This window comes from Uloborus diversus, chromosome 5 (assembly GCF_026930045.1).
Source record: "Uloborus diversus isolate 005 chromosome 5, Udiv.v.3.1, whole genome shotgun sequence".
NCBI classification, from domain to species: Eukaryota; Metazoa; Arthropoda; class Arachnida; order Araneae; family Uloboridae; genus Uloborus; species Uloborus diversus.
The window spans coordinates 81,076,859-81,100,952 of record NC_072735.1 but is presented as its reverse complement, the minus strand read 5'-3'; the positions used below and the strand labels follow the sequence as shown (position 1 = coordinate 81,100,952).

The 24,094-nt window shown below is 35.1% G+C and overlaps 1 protein-coding gene across 2 annotated transcripts in view; it reads right to left on the bottom strand.

Annotated features, from left to right (window-relative positions):
• Nucleotides 1-24,094, bottom strand: part of LOC129223422 (uncharacterized) — a 163,971-nt gene that overhangs the window by 54,292 nt on the left and 85,585 nt on the right. Inside the window, exons 1-2 of one of the 2 annotated variants that reach the window (XM_054858023.1) lie at nt 2,538-2,660; nt 1,236-1,449 (exon numbers count right to left, since the gene is read on the bottom strand). In XM_054858023.1, the coding sequence (XP_054713998.1) occupies nt 1,236-1,449; nt 2,538-2,540 (217 nt within the window). In that variant the 5' untranslated portion in view covers nt 2,541-2,660. Of the gene's footprint in view, nt 1-1,235; nt 1,450-2,537; nt 2,661-24,094 lie in introns of those variants that run through there. The other variant, XM_054858022.1, reaches the window with a different exon arrangement.

Sequence of the window (24,094 nt, the reverse complement as noted above, 5' to 3'; positions counted from 1 at the left end):
ACCCTTATTTTTGCAATTACATTGTTTGTCCAGATGTGTACTATCCCCCCCCCCCCCTTAAAATTTTGCCCAAGAGTTCAGAAACATCCTGTGTAGTTAAAGCACGAAATAATAAAAATAAAACTGACACGTGTTTTGAGCTTATAAAGAATCTATTATCACTGCGTTCTCGGCGAAAAAGGGAACAAACTATTACCAGACTTGTTGCGATTTTTGCAATTGAAGAATTGATGAAAGCGAGACAGATGGAAGCTATTTTGAGAATCCCGCGTGTTTCCAACAACTATGTAGGCGCTGGGCGGCATCATTATTGATGATGATACTGAAAAAAATGTTCGCCAACGTTTAGTGCTCTTACATTTTCCTCCTTTGCAGATCTATTAACGCGAAGTAGTTGGTTAACTAGTTTTATTTGTCATGTAGAAGGTTACTAAAAACGTTTGGTTGGGAATTTCACTTTATTTTTACCTTAAGTTTGTCATTCTTATCTTTTTGGGACATACGACTGAAAGATAAATTAAAATTTTATGCATATTTTAGAATTTACTTTTTGAAGAATTTTATTTTCCAATTGAATTTAGATTACATTTTGAAAATAAAGCGGGTAGTATACTGTCTATGAATCGTATATCGAGTATATTTGCTGTAGAACTGTTTAAGCTATAAAAAAAACTGATTGTGTATTAAGTGGTAAGTTACTGCCTTTAAACCAGGGCTAAGGCACAACTACATAAGCAACATACCGATAGCCTGGTTAGACACCCAGAAGCTGCTGTTTTGTCCTTGTTATGGCCTCAGAAGTCTGGAATAGTCAATAACCATCCCCCCAGCTAGGTTTCTGGAGTTATAATCGGGCTGTCGGTACTTTGTTGATTGTGTATGTCAGTTATCTATACATACTTGAACTTCATGGGTCAAGTTTTCATCTACCCTGTTGTCTTTGGGTTAAATGCATACGCACTGGGGTTTATAGAACTTCATTCTTTGTCAAAATCCATTAAGTGACTATTTTTTGTACCTTATTACTTTCAGGCAGCATAGTATTGAACGCATTGCACTAAATTTTATCCCTTAGTTCACCAAGCAGGTAGTAAAAGGTCTAAAGTTAAAAGATTGATTTTTTCCCATTTTCTCCGACTTACTCTACTGTGAACTTTAATAGGAGATTCTGTTTCTTCACTGACTAGTTATCTTTCATCACAACTGCCCACCTGTAGAATTTATTTAATTCTCACCTTGAGCTATCCTTGGGTCCAATAAAGGGCTCTTGGACGCCGAAGTGGTCTTTGCAGGGAATCCATTCAGGGAATAGTACCCTGGCACAACTCTATTCCAGGGCCCCAGGGAAGGGCCATCTTGGCTTCTCGTCTTCAACGTGGGTGCCGCGGAGAGAGACGGCGTCCAGCGGCTCTCTAAGTTCCAACTTCGCTGAGGAAATGACGTCGTGTGCTGAAAAAGAGGAGTATAATATTAACGACCTAAATTTAATCATAAAAAAATGACGAAAGACTAATATGGGGTATCTATCCCCACCAAGAACAATAGCTCAACCAATCAAAAGTTACGTATCACCCCCAAGAACAAGAGCTTTCCAAAACAACCTCAAAATTTGAGTGGCGGAGTTTGCGCCATGACCCCTGCCATAGTTTTTGAAAAATATCAGTGTTAGATTTACAGGCTCTTTGTAGCTTTCTACGATGCAAGATGATCAGAACTATTATTTTTCATCTTTAATTTGTTGCTACCCTTGTAAATGCACACATGAATGAATTCCCGTATGGAAGTGTGCGCTCAACATATTCTTCGTGGGACAAAAGTTGCAGAATAATTCATCAGGGATTTCTCTAGAAATGATGAACCATTTACCATATTCTTTAACTTGTTGGAAATGATTCACTACAGAAGTCATATCAAGTTCTTACAGTTCAGGCAAACCTAATCTGGTCGCAACGTAACGCTGTGATCAGGGGAGTCCCGAACTGAAATTTTTGGGATGGTGAAAATTCCCAATTTGCCGAATGGAACTTCAAATTTTGCCAAATGATAATAGCTTGACCGAATGGAGCTCGAAATTTCCCCGAATGATGATAATTTTGCTCAATGGAACTCCCAATTTTTCTGAAGGATGATAATTGTGCCGGATAGAACTTCAAATTCTGCCAAATGATGAAAATTTTTGCTGAATCGTCAGACAAAAATTGTCGAATAACGAAATTTTTGGAAAATTACAGTGATCTCCCATCGGGGCATCCCTATTAGGATCTGCGTATCATTCACAATGCTGCCAGGTTAAGTTTGCCCCAATTTTAGTCAGGTAAGTTTTGGTAATGTAAAGCATCACTGGATTCGGAACGAGTTGGAGATATGAAAATTATACCACTGCGGAACTTGTTTATTTAACAAACGATCCTGTAGTGGGGTTGTTAACTTATGTCTAGGATTTACAAAAAAAAAAAAAAGGCATAAGCATCATTTTAACTGCAAAAATCTCGCTGTAAAAATGAGATCAAATTTTAAAAAAATTATAATAAAATAACCATGAAATAGAAACGGTGTTCGGTTTCAGAAATAAAATAGGAAACGTGAGTCGGAAAGTCACTTCTGAAGCAAATATCCAAACTGAAAATCTGAAAAATAACAGCAGCGTTAAAAAAATTAAAAGAATGTGATTTATTTATAACTTTTAAATTAGCATGGAAACACATTGGATAATGGCTTGTAAGCTTTAAAACACGAAAGCACTAACTCAGTTATTTCACTCTCATGTTTAAAAAAGCCATCTAAATCGTCTGCCTTAACTATACAAGTACTTGAATCATTTAAGCTACAGTGTACCGGTCGCAAACCATAAAGTAGTCCTTTCATAATAGTTCGATTACAATGCTGTTGGGCAAAAGAGAGATCGCGTCATCAATAATTCAAAAGTAAGAATACACTCTGCCACCTTTTCTTTTCTCCACTTGTTGACATGAGTGCGAAGAAAAGAACATGTAATTACAGTTGGCAGGAGAAAGCGTCCGATTTACGATCTACTCCAAATTAGAACGGACGACTCGTGTGTTCGGCAAGATCGGAATTTATTTCGGAACACTTGACAAGCTCAAGGTTGACAATAGGAAGACTAGAGAGAAGCGCCAGAGGATATGACTAATGAAAAACACGACGAGTTTGTTTTCATTAAGTTACGACTCCTCAAATTTAATTAAGTGCTTCGGGACGTCAATGCTGATTCATTCCGACACTTTCGAATTTCTGTCGTTTTGGCCTAAAGAACAAAACCCCAGGATCTGAAGATTTTTAAATATTCATTACTGGAACATAATTACAGAAATCGTGACTAACAAAAGGGCTGTATCTTGTTCTTTTCTCTCTTTTTTTAATATACAGACTTTCTTGTTATTTTGAGTTATTAACTCAATTTACTTCAGCTAAAACTGCTGAAAGCTGATGTCCATAAGTTTCCAAACACATAATAACATAGAATTTCAACTCAGCATAGGTTTTTTAATGTTTATTTTATTTATTTTTATTACTATTATTATTGTTATTATTATTTTTTTTTTTTTGAAACGCTTCATTTACTTTTAACGAAAGACACGAGTTGAAAAATAAACTTTCATACATAAGGAAATTTCAGTAATATATTAGATATTTTAAGTTTCTCGTCTTCAGGCAAGCGAGAGCTGCAGAAAAGACATTAAGTTTCTGAGTATATGAGTTGAAATTATTTCGTGAAAGTCAAATTTTTGACTATGAGAGAGAGAGAGAGATACGTCAAATTTGTGAGTATAGGAGAAAGAGAGAAAGACGTCAAATTTGTGAGTATATGAGAGAGAGAGGGACGTCGAATTTCTGAGTATATGAGAAAGAGACGTCAAATGTATGAGTACATGAGAGAAAGAGAAAGACGTGAAATGTCTGAGTTTTTGAGACAAAATCAAATTCCTAAGAGAGACTTTAAATTCTTGAGTATTCGCAACTCCAACGAACTATAGGGGGCACTGCAGTCACTGTTTAATGGCGGAATTGAAAACTAAAACAAACGCATGTGGTAGCGAAGAAAATGCTAAAAGTGTTGTGATTTTTGTTCGTATGTATGATTTTTTCGCTTTATTCGTTTGAAAAGATTTTTCAAAGTCTTGTGGATATTCTGACCCATATAGAAAGAGATTAGAAACCAAAAAGTATTACGAAAGTAAACAATTAATGTAGAACACACAGTAAGTTGTTCTGAAGCAGCCATTTTCACGATGTTGAATTCGGAATTCATAAATTTTTGGTTCGCTTCGAACGGCATTTTCATTTTGTACCGTTTTTTCTATACATTAGTACATAGTAAGTTCAGTTTCGTGACATTTCCAGCATTTGTTGACATTTTTGTCACATAGTGCACATACGTGGCAGACTGTCAAGAGTAACGTTTAACACTAGATAATTTATTTCTATGACTATATGATTGGATATCCAAAGAAATCATGCATTTAATTCATTCGTCATGGAAATAATTTACCTGATATGCGAAATCTTGTCAAGATACATTATTCTTTCACATAATTTTAAAACCATAACACTATAAACAGATTTTTGGCGAACTTTTATTTTTTATTGTTCAAATTCTTAACGTTCTTTCTGGATTTTTCAATCTGTTCTGCGATAAATATTTTCAAGAAAATTTATTTGCATACTGTCTATTTCAGTAGGATACTGTAGTAACAAATTTTATTTAAATCATTTATGTGGAATTAGGTTAAAGAAAAGTGTCCAGTCAATGTTGTTAAGTTCGTTTTTTTTTTCATCGAATTGAAAAACTGATATTTATTCAAATTCACTCAGAACAAAATAAATAAAATGTGTACTCACAGTTTATATATGGTGGTAGTTTTCTTTTCAGTTGATTGACCATTATTTCTTTTTACTTATCGAATTCTGTAATCTTACTATCATTTTATTCCACTCATGATAAAAATTAAAAATGGTTTAACTAAAAACGCGAAAACTCGCCAAGGCTACTTTGCTTGCACAATACTAAAACTACTATAACCCTAAACAAATTTGGCGAAACCTTTCAGCTGAGAATAAAAGGAATAAAGTAAATTCTTTCTCGGTTATTCATTTTGTTCTACGATAATATATTCAAGAAAATATTTTGCATACTGTCCATTCCAACTAAATGCTGCTGTAAAATATGATTAGTTAAATTAATTTAAGATTAAAAAAAACTCATATTCTTACAAATTCATACAAAACAATAAAAATTTTTACCTGGTATAACGTTATCCAATTTTGTTAATCCAGAGTTTTCTTGTTTACGCTTCCACCATTTAATACTTTTTTGAAAGAAATAAGAAAAACTAACATTATTTTGAGAAGCTCGAGAATACTACTAAGGGACGAATTAATTTCTGTAGCTGAAAGCAAACTAAGACACATCGATTGCGTTAATAAATACTCAGAACAAACTGCCTGTGTTTACGTCAACAGACACACGTGATGCGCAACGTGGCAATGTTTTAGGTGCAGACGCAGTTTTATAAATCACCGCAAGGTAGCGTATTCGAGCGCTGGAGTTCCGAATTGAGAGGGAGATAAGAGAGATGTCAAATAGCAGAGTATATAAAAAAAAATACCTAAAATTTCTGAATGTATGAGAAAGATAGAGAGAGAAACTGAAATGTCAAATTTTTGAGTTTGAGAGAGAGAAAGGGAGTCAAATTTCTAAGTGTATGAAAGAGAGAGAGAGAGAGAGAGAGAGATAAAAATTCTCAGTAGTGTATGAGAGAGAAAGAGAGAGGAGTCAAATTTTGGAGTACATCAGGGAGAGACGTCAAAGTTCCTAGTATACGAGAGAGAAATAGACAGAGAGAGATGAAATTTCTAAGTATAAAAGAGAAAAGAGACAGACGTCGAATGCCTGAGTATATGAGACAACATCAAGTTCCTGAGAGAGATTTTAAATTCCTGAGCATTGAGAGAAAAAGAGAAATATGTCAAATTGCAGAGTATATAAGAGAGATACTTAAAATTTATGAATGTATGATAAAGATAGCAAGAGATAAACTGCGATAGTCAAATTTCTGAGCATATAAGAGAGAGAAAGAGAGAAGTCAGATTTCTAAGTGTATGAAAGAGAAAGAGAGAGCAGAGAGAAGTCGAGTTTTGGTGTCTGAGAGAGAAACGTCAAATTTCTGTGTATATGGAGAGAGAGAGAGAAAGAGATGAAAATTCTGAGTAGTGTATGAGGTGAAAGAGAGGAGTCAAATTTTTTAGTATATCAGGGAGAGACGTCAAATTTCTGAATATATGAGAGAGAGAGAGAGAGATGAAATTTTTGAGCATATAAGAGAAAAGAGATAGCCGTCAAATTTCTGAGTATATGAGAAAAAGAGATATACATCAAATTTATTGGTATGTGAGAGAGAGATCAAATTTCTGAGTATATGAGTGCTCTAGTTTCAAATTGTTTGGAGAAACATTTGGAATTTTCGTGTACAACACACACACATCGTTTGATTCTATCGAGTGCGTTTCACATAGTCCTATAAAATAAAAAAACAAAAGGTCTCATTTCAAAATAAGATTTTTTTCTAGTCGAAAAAAAAAAGTTCCAACTCCCCTGAGAGAACCCAACTTCGTCCAGCGCTGAAGACATGAATCACCAAGTCAACTTGAGCTGCTTGACCTACAGTGTCTGCCTGATATTGCCACCTGGTAGATGGGAAATCCAGCGAGTGCGAGGGGAAGGCTCACGTTGCATCGCTTCCGTCAGAGTGATGATTTATGGGGAGGAACCTCCAGAGTGATGGATTGTGAACGCACAAATATTACAATCCACGAGGGACCTGTTGGATTCATTGACCATTTCACTGCTGGAAGGCGTAAGCAGTCGACTTAGATGACATAAAACAGGTTCATTTTCCTTAGCACGTGGAGAAGGGTTGGAGTAGGAATAAGTTTGAGCGATGTGGAATAAGAGGGCTGCAATCGAAGGGGCGGATTAGTTTTAATTTCCGTTTTCATCAATTGCAGATTATTTCTGTGGTTCGGTTCTGAAAGGAGCATAGTCAAAATCGTCTATTGCAAGTCAAAAGCCCTTTTCTAACTGAATTCAAAAACACTCCCAATGAGTGTGTGCACCCCCAAAGCACGAAACTGCAGTCCTCGGCTGGAATGACTGAGTTGGCGGTGTACTTCATGTACTCCCAATAAGATTAGATGTTATTAAAAGTCAATAAAAAAGAAAGCATTCTACTTGTTATTTGGAGTAGAACATTTTAGAACTAAAACAGCCGATCAAGTATAATATTTTGTGATCAATAACTCAAATAATCAAAAAACTGACAAGGTCTTTTTAGAACCAAGTCACAGGTTGAGAATTTATTGTATTATTTTTATTTTTGGCAATGATTATAAAGTTTGTTCCTGGCAAATTGACACCACGGCAGAGCAAGTAGGGTAGCCTAAACAGAAAATCAACACTTTAACTCAATTTCATTAACAAGAATTGATAATCGAGTCTAGTCAAAACTGCAGCATTATGAATTTGTCCAATCATTCAAAAAAAAAAAAAAAAGCAGCTATCCATTCATGAGCACTACTAACCAATAGAAAAACACATAATTCAGTCTTTTTCTCTTCCTTTTTGGGATAATTGTACCGAAGGAAGTTGCTGTTGGTAATTAATCTAAAAGGAAAAAAAAAACTGAAATTTTACTTTTTTTTTAAAAAACATCTTTACGAATTGTTCATTCACACGTTAGCCTCACTTAGTAACCTCTTTGACTCTATTTTTCTTAAGAAAAACAAATAAAAACTAACTTTACAGTCTGTTAAACTAACAACGCACTCAAAAATAGAAGTTCTTTTCAGCAAGGCATAAATATCAACACGTGTAATGGCGTAAAATGTGTTTGAAAATCCGAATATAGCTTACTGCCTGTAAAATTATTGTTTATGATCTTCGTGAGAACTTACTGCACTCTTCAACTTTTGCCAAGTTTCTGCATCACGTGCAGAAATCGTCAGCACACTGGCAAGGCTCAGGTTGCAACACATCAAGCAAAAAATAAATCAATAAAATACAAAAGCAATGAACCACCCATGTACTCAAAAGACTTCTGGAAGGAACCCAATGGAAGGAGGGGATGGAAATGTCCAACAGAATAGCCTCAATGATGGAAGTAACGTGTCCGACGCCAAGAGAAATACACAATCTCTTCAGTCTACCCCTCTTTTTTCTTCGTCTCTCACTCCAAAATGCGTCAACATGTCCCTGAGAGTTATTCCAACGTTGGTAAAAATGTTTGCACCCGCGGCTGTCCGACAGACATGCATTATTTCAACACAAAAATACGTTAGGGGAGATAGAAAAAAACACGTTTTTTATCACGCCAAAGAAAGATAAGGTGTTTTTTTTTCCTCCTGGACAAAACTTGAAGAATTTTTACTGATTTCTTTTTTTTTTCCAATAGACGACTAAGATGCGACACGCGCGCTAAGTAACTCATGTGCCAGCCAGATGACAGCGGTTAAGAGCCAAAATAAAACGAAATACATGTTGGGAAAAAAACAGAAATTAGAGGTTGAGAAATGAAGGTGGTAGAGGATGGAGTAAGCCTCTGAGAAACAATCATTTATCACAGAACATGTGTTCCGTTAAAGACGGAGAAAACGTTTGCAAATGTAGATTGCGTTTTTCCAGCTGATGTAAAGCCAAAATATTTACTTGTTAAGCTTTTTTCACAAACTTTTTCGAAGCGACAAAAACGAGCTTTTTCTGATACACACTTTTTTTTCTTCCCTAAATTTTAGCACAAAGTTTTAAGATTATCTAGTTGCAATGGAAGGCCCGTCATTACGACGTTTTCCACGGAGGGGGGGGGGCATAGGGTGTATACTCAATGCAAGTTTTTCCGAATACATCAGTCTCTCAAAGCCATGGGTCATTAGTTCCCTCTTGACCCCCTAAATGACGGATCTGAGCAAAGTGGTCAAGTACAGAATGGTCAGAGCTATTGATGGAATTTGTTATGTTTCATTTCGAGGAGTGAAAAGATTCCTCGACATTTTTTAGATGAGTGAAATTCACTTTGGAGGTGTGAAACACAGTGAAGCACCGCTTTTACGTTTTTGAAGGGAGTGTATGATAAAACGTATAAAAAAAACGTATAATAGGTATACGTTAATACAGGGGCGGCATTTCAGTCTTTAATTTGGGGGGTCGAGTTGCTTAAATATGTATTACCACAGTGCGGTAACAAACACACATTAGCTAACAGGAAGTGGTCATAAAATCGGTTTAATATGAATAAAAATTAGTGCTTAGAAGCAATTAAAATTTTGATTCATTTTCTAATAAGTTATCATACAAAACATCTCGATACTGAAGTTTATATACCTTTGGGAAAAGTTTTAATGCATGTTTTTTGGAATTCAGAAGAGCAGGGAATCGTCTTACTATCAGTGCCCAGTGTCGTGCTGTTTTGCCAGTACAGCTAAATAGAAAAGGTTTTTTCTTCCTTATTTTTTCTTTTGCCCATTGTGCTTCGAAAATATTTCTCTAACCTAAGAAAAATTTTTCTCTACCAGCTGAGCTGATTGGAATAGTTAAAAAATAATTGAAGTAGCAAAGTTATGTATGAAAACACTTTTTATGTCTTGCTCTTCAAAATCACTCAGGCAACTTCAAAAATTGCGAGGAGCTTAATTTTTCATCATTGAATAATCTAGTCTCGTCCGGCGCTCTCAGCTTTAATGAGATGTCATCTACCACCAGCTCTGTTATTCACTATTCCAGGCTGGAGAGTCCACAACAAGGACGGAACTGCAGTCTCTGGATGTGATAACCGGTCTGTCGGTATATTGCCTGTAATTTTTCTTGCCTAGTGCTAAAAATTTTACTCATAATTGAAACATTTTTCGTTTTCAAAAAATCCAATCCAGATAATATATAGCCAACCATGCAGAGAAATAATTATCATCAAATCTTGTGTTAATTTTATTCGAAAAACAATCTATTACTTCATACAAAATATTAAAAAATCAGTGTTTGACTTCACATCATCATGTGGATTTTTCTTTTTTTAGCGCTTTTTTTAAATTGGCTTGGAGGAAGAATTTTTTTGAAAACTTTTCACCATTGATTGAAATATGCATCTATGTAAAATCTATTTTCAATTTCAATTGCAGATTGCACTATGGTAGTATGAACGCACAGATCAATTGTAGATTGAACTGTGGCTTGAATAGTCCGAAAATTAAGTGTGGCGGATTGAAGATGTTTTGATAGAGTAAAGCATTTTTAAAACACTCTCCGCAATAGAAACAAATTGAATAAAAATTCAAACGAAGTCATACATGCTGAAGGGCATGAGCTTTTTCACCATTGAAAGAATCGTTTTGCAATAATTCTCATAGTCGTCAAATCACTGCTTTGAAGTTATAGAGAAAGGTTTTTATGGTTTTAACTCTTGAAAACCATCTTGTGTCACTTCGAGATTGCATAACTATAGAGCCCCATAAAGGATATTTTGTCTTTTTTTATTCAATAAGCACATGCATTTTTAAGAAGTTTCTATGAAAGCAGATAATGCATTGAGCAGCTGAAGCGTGTTTCTAGCAAAAGAAAGCGATGAACACTCATTAAATAAATATACACTTAAAAAATGAGCGTAAAAATGAATGTAAAATATCAAGGAATTTGCTTGAGAAAACCATGCAGTCACACCACTTTGCACGAGCCTCTCATATTGGACATACCATCGTTACACTGGGCACACAAGTATGAAATATTTAGCCGTGAAAAGGCCGAAAAATATTTCGTGAATTTCTAAGTCATCATCCAAATAACGAAAAACACTTTTTCTATTATGGGAATGTGTCGAGTTTCAACAAATAGTTACTGAGAACCAGCGAGATTTTTTTAATGAGCATTGATTTCCGACTTACATAAACAGAATTCACCCATTTTCTATCATTCTGCTTAAAAAATTTGGGGGTGCGACCGCCCCCTCTTGACCCCCCTATTTGCCGCCCCTGCGTTAATATGTATTGAATTCTACAGGGGCCAATTTAATAAACGAATAAATGACGAAAACGTATAAAAGAGACACTTAAAAACAGTGCCTCACTGTATACGAAAACAGTGATAAATTCTATAAAAAACAAAATTTCTAACGATGAGGTTATGGAGGACGAGAAGAAAAAAAAATTGTACTTTATTCCCTTACTGATGTATGTAAGCATGTATTTCGAACTCATTTTTATTTGTGCGGTGTAACGACAGTTATATTTAAAAGACAAGTATAAATTTCGAATGTATTTGAGGCAGTGAAAAGTAAAGATATGTAAGTGACAAAATTTAAAAAATGTAGATAACCAGTGTAAATAGAAGGTGGAACTTTTCTCTGTCTTTTGGGGCAAGAGATAGTACTACTAGACTTAGTAGGTGCTGCTCTACAGCATGATTTAGAAAAAACAATCAATGAAAGCCTACGAAGGACCTGAACTTTAAACGTGATTTACTCAAAACTTTAAATTGTCCACTAACATCACTTTGCTTCTCACAGCCTCATTTTATGTTACGCATATGTGACCAAATCTTCACCACAATTTTGAGCTCTATTTTAGTTGAAATGAGATAGATTAAACGTAATTTAAGAAATAAGGGGAGCAAATTTCAGAATTAAAGACTTTATTTATGAACTCATAAATCCACTATGGGAGTCACCCACCAGATAGGTAGTACTCAGAGCGGGCCGTCCTCGCGCCACTCTGCAATGACCTAACGCTACATATTAGTTATATCATTTCTACTCTACGCCACCGCGCTCCAGATATGTAGGCTAACTTATTTGGATTTTTGTGGTAAGAAAGATTATTATATATATATATATATATATATATATATATATATATATATATATATATATATATATATATATATATATATATATATATGTTTTAGATAAAGAATTAGTACGCTTTTTAATTTTTGGGACGTGTCACTTTTGTTGCCATGGTGATATATTTTCAAAAAATAATTAATGGCTGAATGCTTTTTCAGAACTATTTTTTCCGTTACGCAAGAGTGTAACCTCTGCATAAAGTCACCTCCAACAAATGTACCCGTCCTTAACCTACAAATCATGTAGTCCTTATTTTATAACGTGGGAACTTTGTACACCCGTTTTGTATTCTCAACTTCTACAAATAAGAGGTGGAGTCAATATCCATCCACCAAAATGGTACAAATTCCAACGTCTTCAATCACAAAAGCTCGTAAAAAATATTATCAGCTACCATCGTATCTTTGACCGAGATTTTCTCCTTCTTCTCAGATGAAAAGAAGCCATCAATCCATCTGGACGAACCCTCTGGTTTTCTTATTTTAGAACCACCGCACCTTCATCCAAAAAATTCACATGAACGCTGTCACACAGTACACCTCCTTCTACACAACATCGTGGCTCCCGGCCAAGCTCACATCGACCAAGCCGTCTGGGATGTTCAAGTCTTTGGCATACATAGCACCCTTACCACAGAAGATATCAAACAATCACTGATGAGAAAGAGGTTTTGGTCCCGCGTAAAATAGGTTCGAGCAAAAAAGCAACGACAAATTTCAAAGAACTCCCTGATTTCTTCAAAACCACAATAACCACAGCCAGGTGTGGATAAAAGGGGTACATTTCGAAGAAAAGATAAAGAAAACTTGTTAAAAGAATTGATGAAATGCCAATTATTATTTCGTATACAAACTAAACAATTTCAAAAAAAAAAAAAAAAAAGAAGTTTCATAGTACGTTTTGAATTGTAAATATTAATAGCTGATTTTATGATTATAAAATCAACCAGAAAGTTTATTATGTAGATAATTGCACAGTGTTAAATGCTACCTGCTTTTAAAAAATGAAAACATTGAGCATTTTATGCGAAATAAAAAGAATACTGAGGTATACAAAAAAGAACTCAGATACACTTATAGTACGAGTTTTGCAAGATGTTTTCTTTTAAGATTGGGATACGTTACGGGAATTATTGACTCAGAAATTTTTTAAAAAAAATTCTTAATAGACTCGACGTATCTCGGTAGGATTTAAAGAGTTTATTATGTTGTAATGGAACAGCAATTGGCAACTGAAAGCTAGGATTTAAAGAGTTTATTATATTGAAATGGAACAGCATTTGGCAACTGAAAGATAGGATTTAAAGAGTTCATTATGTTGTAATGGAACAGCATTTGGCAACTGAAAGATAGGATTTAAAGAGTTCATTATGTTGTAATGGAACAGCATTTGGCAACTGAAAGCAAACTCTTTCAAACGTGATAAATGAAAAACGAATCCATTACTGAGTGAAGAAGAAACTCCCTTAGAACTCGAAAGAAACACATGCCGTCTTGTGAAACATTACAAATCTAGTCATAAGTAACATAACCAGTCATTGCGAGTCTGAGCTCATTTGAAATTTAATGATAATGACTGCAATCAATTTTTCATCAGCACAACTCAGTTATTTAGCGAAAACATTTTTAACAAGTGAACAAACTTTGCAATTCATACGTTGTGGCATATATCTTCAAAAACAAAAAAGTTGTCAAAATCACAAAACTGCATTCTGCTAGCAAGGTAGTATCCGTGGTTTACACTTTTCATTTTACAAATATGTTGACAATCCTGCACACAGCTTAGTCTATTATAATGCAATCATTCTGAAACAATTGTTTGGAAGCCACTGTTCTCCATTCTAATTTGAAGCTTCTGAAATCTTTCGTCTTACATTAGGACATTTTATGCACTGTAATAAATGATAGAAATCTGGTGATGCAACGAAATTAAAATGGGGAGGTTTTGAACCAGAAAAATGACAATTTTGAATGTTTGAAGAAGCACTACTTTACGGAAACCAATTATTTTACACAACATTTCTCACAAGTTTCGGAGTTACAATCAGTGGCAGGAAACTAGAAATCCGTCCTTTCAGAGGAGAACAAATTGACAAGTTTTATGGGGGTAGGGGGCCCGAAGAGAAAAGGGACAAGCTTTGGCTCTCGGCGACCCTGCTTACAGTATGAATGTGATAAATGCAAATAAAAATAGCGAAGTTGTCTTTCAAAAATATCCCGAATGACTATATATCTTCCTTAAAAGGAACTGAAAGGCTTGCACAACTGAGGAAGTAAAATTATTGGGTAAGATTTCCTCTTGTGTGCATACCTTTCAGCGAAATTCCAGGGGTGGCGTCTCTCCGCTATCGAACACTTCAACTTCGAGGGTGCTGTATGGAGAAATTCTTCATTGTGCGCAGGAATTGTAGCCACATACCATTCGACTATCTCTGCACATCTCCTTTTTGCATCTCAGAATGTTCTAGAAGTACATTAGCCGAGAGGGGAAAAAGCCAGCAACTTGTGCAATTGAAAGAAAAACCTTTTTGCAATAGTTGTCCTTAATTTTCTATTTTAGACACACAAGTATTTATTAGAAAGTGGATGAGGCGAAAAAAGACAGTAAAAATTAGGTTTTCATTGTGGTGGATTTTACAATAAATCTACTTTTTTTTTTTTTTTCAGAGAACTAGTGCTGAAGTACAATTAAATAGTTGTTTGTTTATCTTATAAGTTGACTAATGTTTATGGTCGAAAGATCAAAAGCAACAATTTCCATGATGTAATTTGCAAGAAAACGAGAAACATGCCCGTAATGAAATGGTTTAGACTAGAGTCAGAGGAAAAATAACCAACTTCTACTGCTGGCGTTTAAGATCTCCAACTCAGAATCCTCCTACCCCGAAACCAAGCTTTATTTTAAGTTTTTTTTTTTTTTTTTTTTAACAAATCTGTAAACTTCTAACTTTTCTTTACCTTGAATTGCAAGCAGGATATGTTCAGATAAATTTCCAGTCTTCAGTTATCTGCGTTCCAAAACTTAAATTATAGTAACTGATTAGGAGAGAGATCTCGATGTAGAGATGTAATTTCGTTCCGTTGGAATGCTGCCTTGTTCGCGGCGCGAAACAAAGTGCTTATTAACGCGACGCCATTACTTTGTGCCCCTTTGATGACTCATTTGCGCCATTAATCCGTTGATGTACGGCCAGAGGAGAAGAGAGTCCGTCTTAATAGTTTGCACCCCAGAGCGATCTCCAACTCATAAACGTCATAAGGTCCAATTTGTTTCAAGGGCTCCCAAATGCACATGCGAGGAAAACAGCGCAACAAAGAGCGATTTGTAATAAGTCATCGCTGGTGCGGATGGTGGGAACCGGTTGCTTTCGATTCCGAACCCGAAACCAGTTTCGTTTCTCGGTTTTTTATGCTGGACACCAGGGTAGGATCCTGTATTTAAAATATAAATTGCTGGGTTGTTTTTAAACGAGAAGGTACTTGATAACAATTATTGTTTACATCATTCGGAACAAGAGTGCATGTGAGTGCATAGTAAATAATTTGTAAAGCAAAATATTTTGTGCAATGAGGAAGGAGATTTGGAATAAAATTTGAGTAGAATTACCTTTCTTCCCGTTTAGAAGACTGGATTCTGTTCGTTTTGTGTTTATTTTATCCAGCCGCGTCGGTGCCTTTTTATCACTTCACACAATAAACAATTTTAAGCTTTGCTGGTTTTGATTCCTAAAACTTGACTATTAGTATTTTGTTGCTTCATTTATTTGTGGGACATTCAACCGCTTAAAGCTTTTAAAGAAAAATTATCTATTCCGAAATAAATGAGCAACAAAGATAAGTAAGTACTGTTATATAACTAATCGAAAAAAAAGGACACTTACTTGTGTTTAAAGAAATTGGACTTAGCAGGAGAGAAAAAAAGGGGGGGGGGAGGGAAAAATTTGTTAGCGCATAACAATATTTCGTATACAGTCGAACTCCTTTATAACGAGCGCGAAGGGACTGTGAGATTTTCTCGTTCTAACCGAGTGCTCGTAAAAAACAGGTTTGTGAAAAAAGTCACAGGTATTTTCACATTTCTGTACAGTACCAAAAAAGTTGGTTATTCTTTTTGAACTGTCTTGTTGTCTCTTGTTGTTTTTGAGAAACGTGTGTACCGAAAAACATTGTCATTTGCATCCGTGGCTTCAAATTAGTTTGAACTCTTTCTGCCCTTTGGAAGCTATTGAGTATGTCGAGGGCTGTTAAACTTCGAATTCTTCACATTTGTCGTTATCGCGGTCGCTTTTATTTTACTTTTTTTCATATGAATTAGCTTGTAATTTGTGCTACAATATCCTCGGAAGTATATCTCGGAAATGATATTACCTTCAACAAATATATATTTTTCAAATGTCCCTCTACTCCATGGATTTCAAAAAAAAAAAAAAAAAAAAAGGGCCGTCATTACTTGTTTTCAGGAAATATGTCTTATTTCTAACTTTCGGTTGAATTCAAAATGTTAACAGGATTTTTCCTTTAAAATAGGATAATCTTTTTATGGGTGGAGCTCAACAGAAATTTTGTGGAATACAAAAAATATTGCTCGCTTTAAGCGGGTTTTATTCGCCATAAGTGAGTTATGTTCCCATAGATTTAACATTGTACCAACCAAACCATTTAGAATTCCTTGCTAAATCCGAGTTATCGTTAAATTAGGGCTCGTTATAAAGAGTTCCGACTATATATACCGTGCAATGATTTCGAGCACATTCGCGTTCCGAGAAGAATCAACTAGTATCCCAAGAGCAGCCAGAATTTTCTCTTATGCGGTTTGAGATAGGAGATCATAACATAACAAGCCGGAATTATCTTGGAGGATGGGGTTCATATTGTACTTACATGTGCAGATATTAGCATACTAACGACGATTGACAAAATGGGTTAAAACCGAGGGTTCCAGGGGCTTAACTCTCCCTCTCTGCCCGCTGCGCCTTTCTAAGAGTAACATTGGTTGTATAAAACATTAATCGTTTTAAGCAATTATTGCAGCATTTTGTATTCAACCTCGAAAATGAATGCAACACTTGGAAACAAAGTGTAAATTAAAGATTGTATTCTACGAAAACCACTGAAACCTTAAGTTCCATCGACTGATTTAAACTATATAGAGCTTAAATACGCAAATAATACACTTTAAGCACCGATAATTGGTCATTTCATTACTTTACCATGTTTTGTATATGGCGGAAACCATATTTGCACTTCATTTCGAAGGATGATTTTGAAAAAGTTAAAGGCAACAAGCGGAATTTTTACAAAAATAAATAATTCAATTATAAATACAGAGAAAGAGGAAGAGAGATAGCAAAAATAGACACTGGTTGCGTGATGCTGTTGAATAAGTCTGTATCAAATGACAGTTTTATCAGCAACAGCTTTCTTTTCTATTAAACGTGTCTGCTTATTTTCTCGGATATAGTCTCGCGTGAAAAAACTTTGTTTACAATTATGAAAATGTTTCAGCTGAGGGAAAGTGATCAACAGGAAATTGTATGCTACATACGAGACTTCAATTTTTTGGACACGTGTTACTATTACTAATTCAAATTTTGCTTCTTATTTTCACCTGCAAGAGAAATGACGCACACTACATTTTTAGACCAGGGGTGAATTGGTGCCAGAACGCACCGGAGTGCCGTTTCGGTTCTGCTGTTCGGGGAAATAAGCCGTCTGTTCACATAAAATTGGTCACTTCACGGACGACTCAGGGTTCAATTATTGCTCATTTGCCTTCCGATACTGAACAATTTTCCGAATTCACCACTGTTTTAGACACATACTAAAAACTCAAATTTTGCCTGCTAAATGACACTGTAAGTTTCTAAACAACATCTGAAGGCAGTCAGACGGAATTTTCCTATTACACAGGTGAATGTAGATGCAGTTTTTTTTTTTTTTTTTTTAAATAGAACCAGGGAACAAGCACACCATATTTTTCCTATCTCTACTACTTTCGTTTTTTTAACATACACAAAATCTTCAGCGTCTTTATCCAAACAGCTTCAGAGAGAACAGCTGATCCAATAGTCCCTCTAAAACACCGAAAATCCTTCAAGATCGCAGACCACTTGGGGGGTTCTCGAACCTTATCAGGCAAGGGTCGTTCGGCTTTGGGAGTGGGTCCTCCCTCATTCTGGGAGGTAGTGTGTCAAAATACTGGAGTGACTTACCAAAGCGCTAGACCATTGAGGCGTCTAGACTAGCAGCAGCTATTTGAAGAAGAGAAATTTAACGGGTTAGTTGGAGAGAGCTCGAGTAGAAAACGAAACCTTATACTTGGTGGGTTAAGGATATTCCTTTCGGAGCCAAAATTTCAGTGAAACGGGTGGTGGTTGTGGGGGTTCGTGCATCCGTTATGAAATGTTAAAGCACTTAGCTGTTTTGACAGAGCAGCGCTTGAGAAAGATAACAATAACAGTTACGGCTTAAGAGAAAAAAGGACCAGTATAGTTTCAGAAGCCTATCTTTCAATCTGTTACATCGCGACGCTGTAAGCTCGGCAGGAAATTCAAAGGAAAATAAATTAGTATGTTAGCTAAAGAATTGAAATCTGATAATTGCCTCCCAATCGCCATACTAATTATCTATTTTAATTAATGTATTAAGGATTATTGACTTCAATAATTTTTTTAAAATATCGTTTAGCTCATTGAACAACAAACAGCCAATGTTTCAAAAAAATGTTTTCTAATGAATTATTGTTGCCGGGCATTGGTGGCCAAAGAATTTCCCAATTTTTCCCTTTAAGCATAGCTTTTGTTTGTACGATACAATTTGTGAAACACGTTTATAAATATTGAATGGTATTTAATGCAACAAACAATTTCGTTTGGTGAAAAGACACTGCCCTGTTATAGTAACTTTGATTTCTTGGAAATATAAGTTTATTTCAGAACTAAGCATTTTGTTTTTCAGCTGATTTCCCTACTATTCCTGAAAATGCATGGGTTTCGATTTCACAGTAATCTAAATTGAGTTCTTGCAAGCTCTGACAGAAATTATTTCTTTTTGGTGCTTTTTTTCTTCTTCGGTTTTTCTCCCCGTAATAGTATTGAGATTTTGATGCCTCAATAACATAATAACATTAAAAACAATTAAAAATTAGTTGTTTTTGATAATTTATATTAAAAAAATGAACTGAGGGACTCATAGTCCTTAGATTCCTAATAGTCCTTAGATTGTTGATAAGACAACCAAAAACCACGGTATTGTATTGTGAATTGCATTTTCAGAAATGTTTTATCTATGACAGACACTAGCACTTGTGGAAATTGTTTTATTTGTTTATTTTTTCATTTATATTTTTTTATTCAGTTATTGTTAGTGAAAAAAAAGGAGAAATGAAGGATGCCCAAGAAAATGCCCCAAAGAAAAACCAACAAAAACTACATCGAAAAAAAAACGGACTCTCAAATTTTACAATTTCAACAAATTCTATTTCCATGTGTGAAAATTCGAAAATGTCAATATCGTCAACAAGGTTTGTTTATGAGCACAAACAAACCTTGCTGACGCCCCTTTTTTTTTTATTTCAGACTTGAATTACGAGACAAGAAATACCTTATAAGGACTTGAAATTTTTAACTGTGTATTGCAAGTGATAAAACTCATTAGAACTCGTTATGCAAATCTTCTAACTCGATCCAACCTGAAATATCAACTATCTCAATAATATAGATCTCAATCCATGCCTATTCATTAGCACGTTTCCGATTACCACAACTTATGATTAAATGTAGATTTCTCATCTGGAGTCAAATAAATAGAGATTGATAACGGTAGCAATCGGAATAACTTTTCATCCCGAAGGCCGAATATGCATCACCCAAACTTTATTATGCGTAATAACCGCATAATAATTTTGTTTGCGGTTGTGGATGTAATTCAGATACCAACAACAGATATCGTTTCACATTTTGAAAGAAATTATCGAATTAAAAAGTCAATAAAATAAATAGGTACAAAATTACTCATTGTGCGCTTTCAAAAAATGCCTTTGAAAGGGCTGAAAAAAATTATAATTATTATTTTTTAAATGTTCTACGTCAGAAGTTCTTTCGCTTAACTTTTCTTTGAAACAATTACTTCTTTCGATTCAGAATTAAGATATGACTTAAATTTCCGAGTAGGAACTAATGTTCTATGAATTGTTGAGTGATTCTCGAAAAAAATGTCCCGTACGTAACGCTAAGTCTTTTATTTTTTTCCAGCTAACGAAAACTTTCAAAAAATAATGCTGTAGGGGAATAATACATGTTTTAATATATTATCAAAGCATAACAATTAATGCCATATTTAATTAATAGTTACCTGAATCAAATAAAAACTTAGCGTTACGCACGATACATTTTTTTCGAGGATCGCCTTGTTTAAAATTCAAAAACAGAAGAAGAGTTCAAATCATTAAACCGCTCGTTTGAAAAAAGAGTGCCACAAAACGAAATTTTTAATTTTTGAGCAATTACGATTGCTTATTGATTTCATTTGACTGTTTTGATGTGCTATCATTTTATTTTCCAGCCAGCACCCTCTGCAGCATCACCGTCGACCGGCTCCTCACGATGCTGCTCCTATAGCGAAAACCGTCTCCAGGTTGAGTTCATATCCTACACACACGCGCATACATACACACACACACAAACACATACACACACATTCACAAACACATACACACACGCATACATAGACACATACACATAGACAACTACCCACACACTCATGCCTGCACACAGACACAAACACACATGCCTACACACACATACACATACCCCCTACACACAAACAAACATACCCTCCACACACAAGCACACACGCCTATATACACACACCCACTTTCGTGATTGCGAAAAACATAATTTGAATTCAAGATGTCAAAATTCAAATTAATTATTTTTTCTTTTGTCTTGTTTTTTTTCTCTTAAAGGCTTTCACATGACGTTATCTTCTTTGGAAAATAATCACAGATTTTTTGTTCTAATATTAACCACTGGAGAGCACAGCAAACTCACTTTTTTTAATCCAAATTGCCTGAAGAATTCAACTTCAAACGCTTCTTCTGTAAAATTTCATTTCTTCGTATTGTGGCACTCTTCTTCCAAATGAGCGAAATGAAATTTAGCAGGGGATGCAACCAGCCCCCCCCCCCCCCAAAAATTGAATTTTGTCATCTTGACTTCCAATTATGTTTTTCGCAATCACGAGTGTGTGTCTGTATGTAGGCGTGTGTGTTTGTGTGTTGGGGGTATGTGTATGTGTGTGTAGGCATGTGTGTTTGTGTCTGTGTGCAGGCATGAGTGTGCGGGTAGTTGTGTAAGTGCGTGGGGAGGGGTATGTGTGTGTATGTGTTTGTGTATGAGTGTAGGTGTATATTTGTATACATGTGTGTATGTGTTTGTATGTGTGTGTAGGTGTATATATGTTTTTGTGCGTGTGTTTGTGTGTAGGTGCGTGTATGTATGCGTGTAGGTGTAGGATATTGACGAAACCTGAAGACGGTTTTCGCTAGAGGAGCAGCATCGTAAGGCCGGCCGACGATGATGCTGCAGAGAGTGGCGGGGGAAAAATAAAATCATAGGACATTAAAACAGTCAAATGAAAGCAGTAAGCAATCGTGATTGCTCAAAAAAAAAAAATGTTTCTTTTGAATCATGTTGTACATCCTATGTTTTTATCCTGTTAGATTAGTGCTGTTTCTCCCTTTTGTGGGAAACTGCAATTCAAACAATACCCAGTTCTTGCTTCCTACCACCCACACGCGGAATAAGATCACCGAAAAATATTTCCAATCTCGTTCGTCATTACAGCACGCGGCAATGCTAACGGGCGAAACAAACAAGACGTTTACGATCGTAGCTTCCACCAAGGCCAGTATAATCTGTCGACTTGGAACTCGCGAAAACCGGGGGAAACGTGGGTAATTTGTCGTCGGGTAATGCGCATTACTTTCTACCCCAGCATCATAAAACATTTTATTTCTAAAACTAAGTCCACTCCACTCTGATGGTTATTTTTTTAACCCGCCTTCTCTTTACTCACTGCCGTTTATCACTTTGTAGAAATATTTCCTTCTTTTTTTTCTTCACTCAGAGCGTCGGAATGATAAAAGTATGCACAGTTAAACTTCACTTAAAATTAATGTTGTCGTTTACTTTGTAAAGCAACAAATAGCTTGATATCAGCACTAAACGGACAAAATAAAGATTAATGGTGCTAGCAAATGTAAAAGTCTACTATCACGAGAAGAACAATTCGCCTAATTGCTCCGAGGTTTTGATTTTTTCCTAAGCAAGCTCGCTCCTGCACAATTATCTGCTCTGGAAATTACAGTGCAGGATGAAATAACATTTTTGTATTTCCTTCAGTATGAAATAATATGCTTTTCAAATCTGTCATGGCAAGAATCGGCGATATGAATTTTCTATTATTTCATCATAATAAAGGTTAAAATTCCGAGAGAAAAAGACGATTTATTTTGTTACATCTTGACAAAATTTATTGGGAACATGGAAAAAAGTATATCTTAGTTTTTTTTTTTTTTTTTTTGCAGTGTATATTTCTTGTTTCATAACTGAGAGAATGGGGTAGTTTTCTTCAGTAAAAAGTACTACTTTTAGTCATTGAAATGGATAGAATGAGCAAAAAAAAAAAAAAAAAACCATGGGCCCAGAAAATACTTTCATTTTCCCAATAGTTTTTTTTAAATAATTTTTTAAAATGTCCTATTTTTCAAACAAGACGTGGTCTTGATGACGTCACAAATGAAGTTCTTTGGCGCATCTTTCTACTACGTTTCCACGTTATGATAATCAAGCAGCGAATTAAAATTGCACTCTGCGCTTGCTATCAACCATATCGTTGCCAATACACGTGAGTAAAGATGCGAATTAAATATTTAGCTCTGTGAGTGGCAACACAGAATGGCATTTCATCATTTGTGTTGTCATCGCCAAGAAATGTAAACAATGAAAGCTCACCGATTTAAGTATTTTTTTAAAAATATTAAACTTAAACAAATCATTTTAAAAAATGGTCAGATCCTATATTTTTAAGCATGCTCTTTCAGAAAAAAAATTCTTTTGACATTTTGGAAACCACCTCATTCTTGTGTTTCTGTCTCTCGTTTTTATGATACTTAAATGGAAAATAATGCCACATCTCAGTCAATGATCCACAGGGTTGCCAACCTTGAAGAAACAATTTTGAGGAGCATTTGCGCTGATTTTGAGGAGCAATTTAAAATTTTGCGAACCAATTCGGAATTTTGTATAAAAATCAATAAAAATAACTAAAACCACTTATCTAAAATTGTTTTAGAGCTTTAATAATTATTTTAAGCACTAGTATAAAAAAAATATAATAAAACAGCTTTAACCACTATTTCATTCTCTGAGTATAAGTATCTTTACTACCCCATTTTTTCATGTTTTTTTATGATAAAATAGCAAAATTTAAGCTCGAAAGCGTTCGCCGGGAAATGTGGAACAAAAGAACTTCTTTGCAGAGTCGTGGAGTTTCGCCATTTTTTGTGGAGCAGTTGGCAACCCTGATAAACACCACTAACCAGTGCAACAAACGCAAAAAAATTTTAATGTTTTCTTTTTGAAAAATATTTTTGAGTTTTGGTTTGGTATAGAAGAGAGCCACTCCTGCCAATTTATCAAAGAAAACTTCTAAAACTTAATTTTTTCAAAACATATTACAAATAAAGACCCAGTTTTTTTTACAAAAATCAGAAAATTCAACCCTTTTAAAGCATGGTGCATTGTCAACAAGTAATGTACGCGGACAACCTCGATGGATAATTATCAAAGAATTATTTACTGATAGTTTTAGACCTTAAATCCGGTAATAGAACTTCATAAATAAATTTTGAAAAAGCATGAATCATGCTTAAGACAGATTAGTTTCCCGTTTTGTTGTCCGCCGAACACGTCCATGTGAGCTCTCTCTGCCGAATATTGACTTTGATTATATGGCTGATTTGGAGCAGTAGACATAGGTGTGCTCATACACTGGGGTGGACTACTCTATATATGCCTGTAAGGAGTATAATCACCGAAAAAAACCTGCAGAGAAAACTCGAGCAACGTAACAGCATAAGTTTCACGTAATTACGAATTTTTTTCTTATCGGACGATCTAAATAATCGGT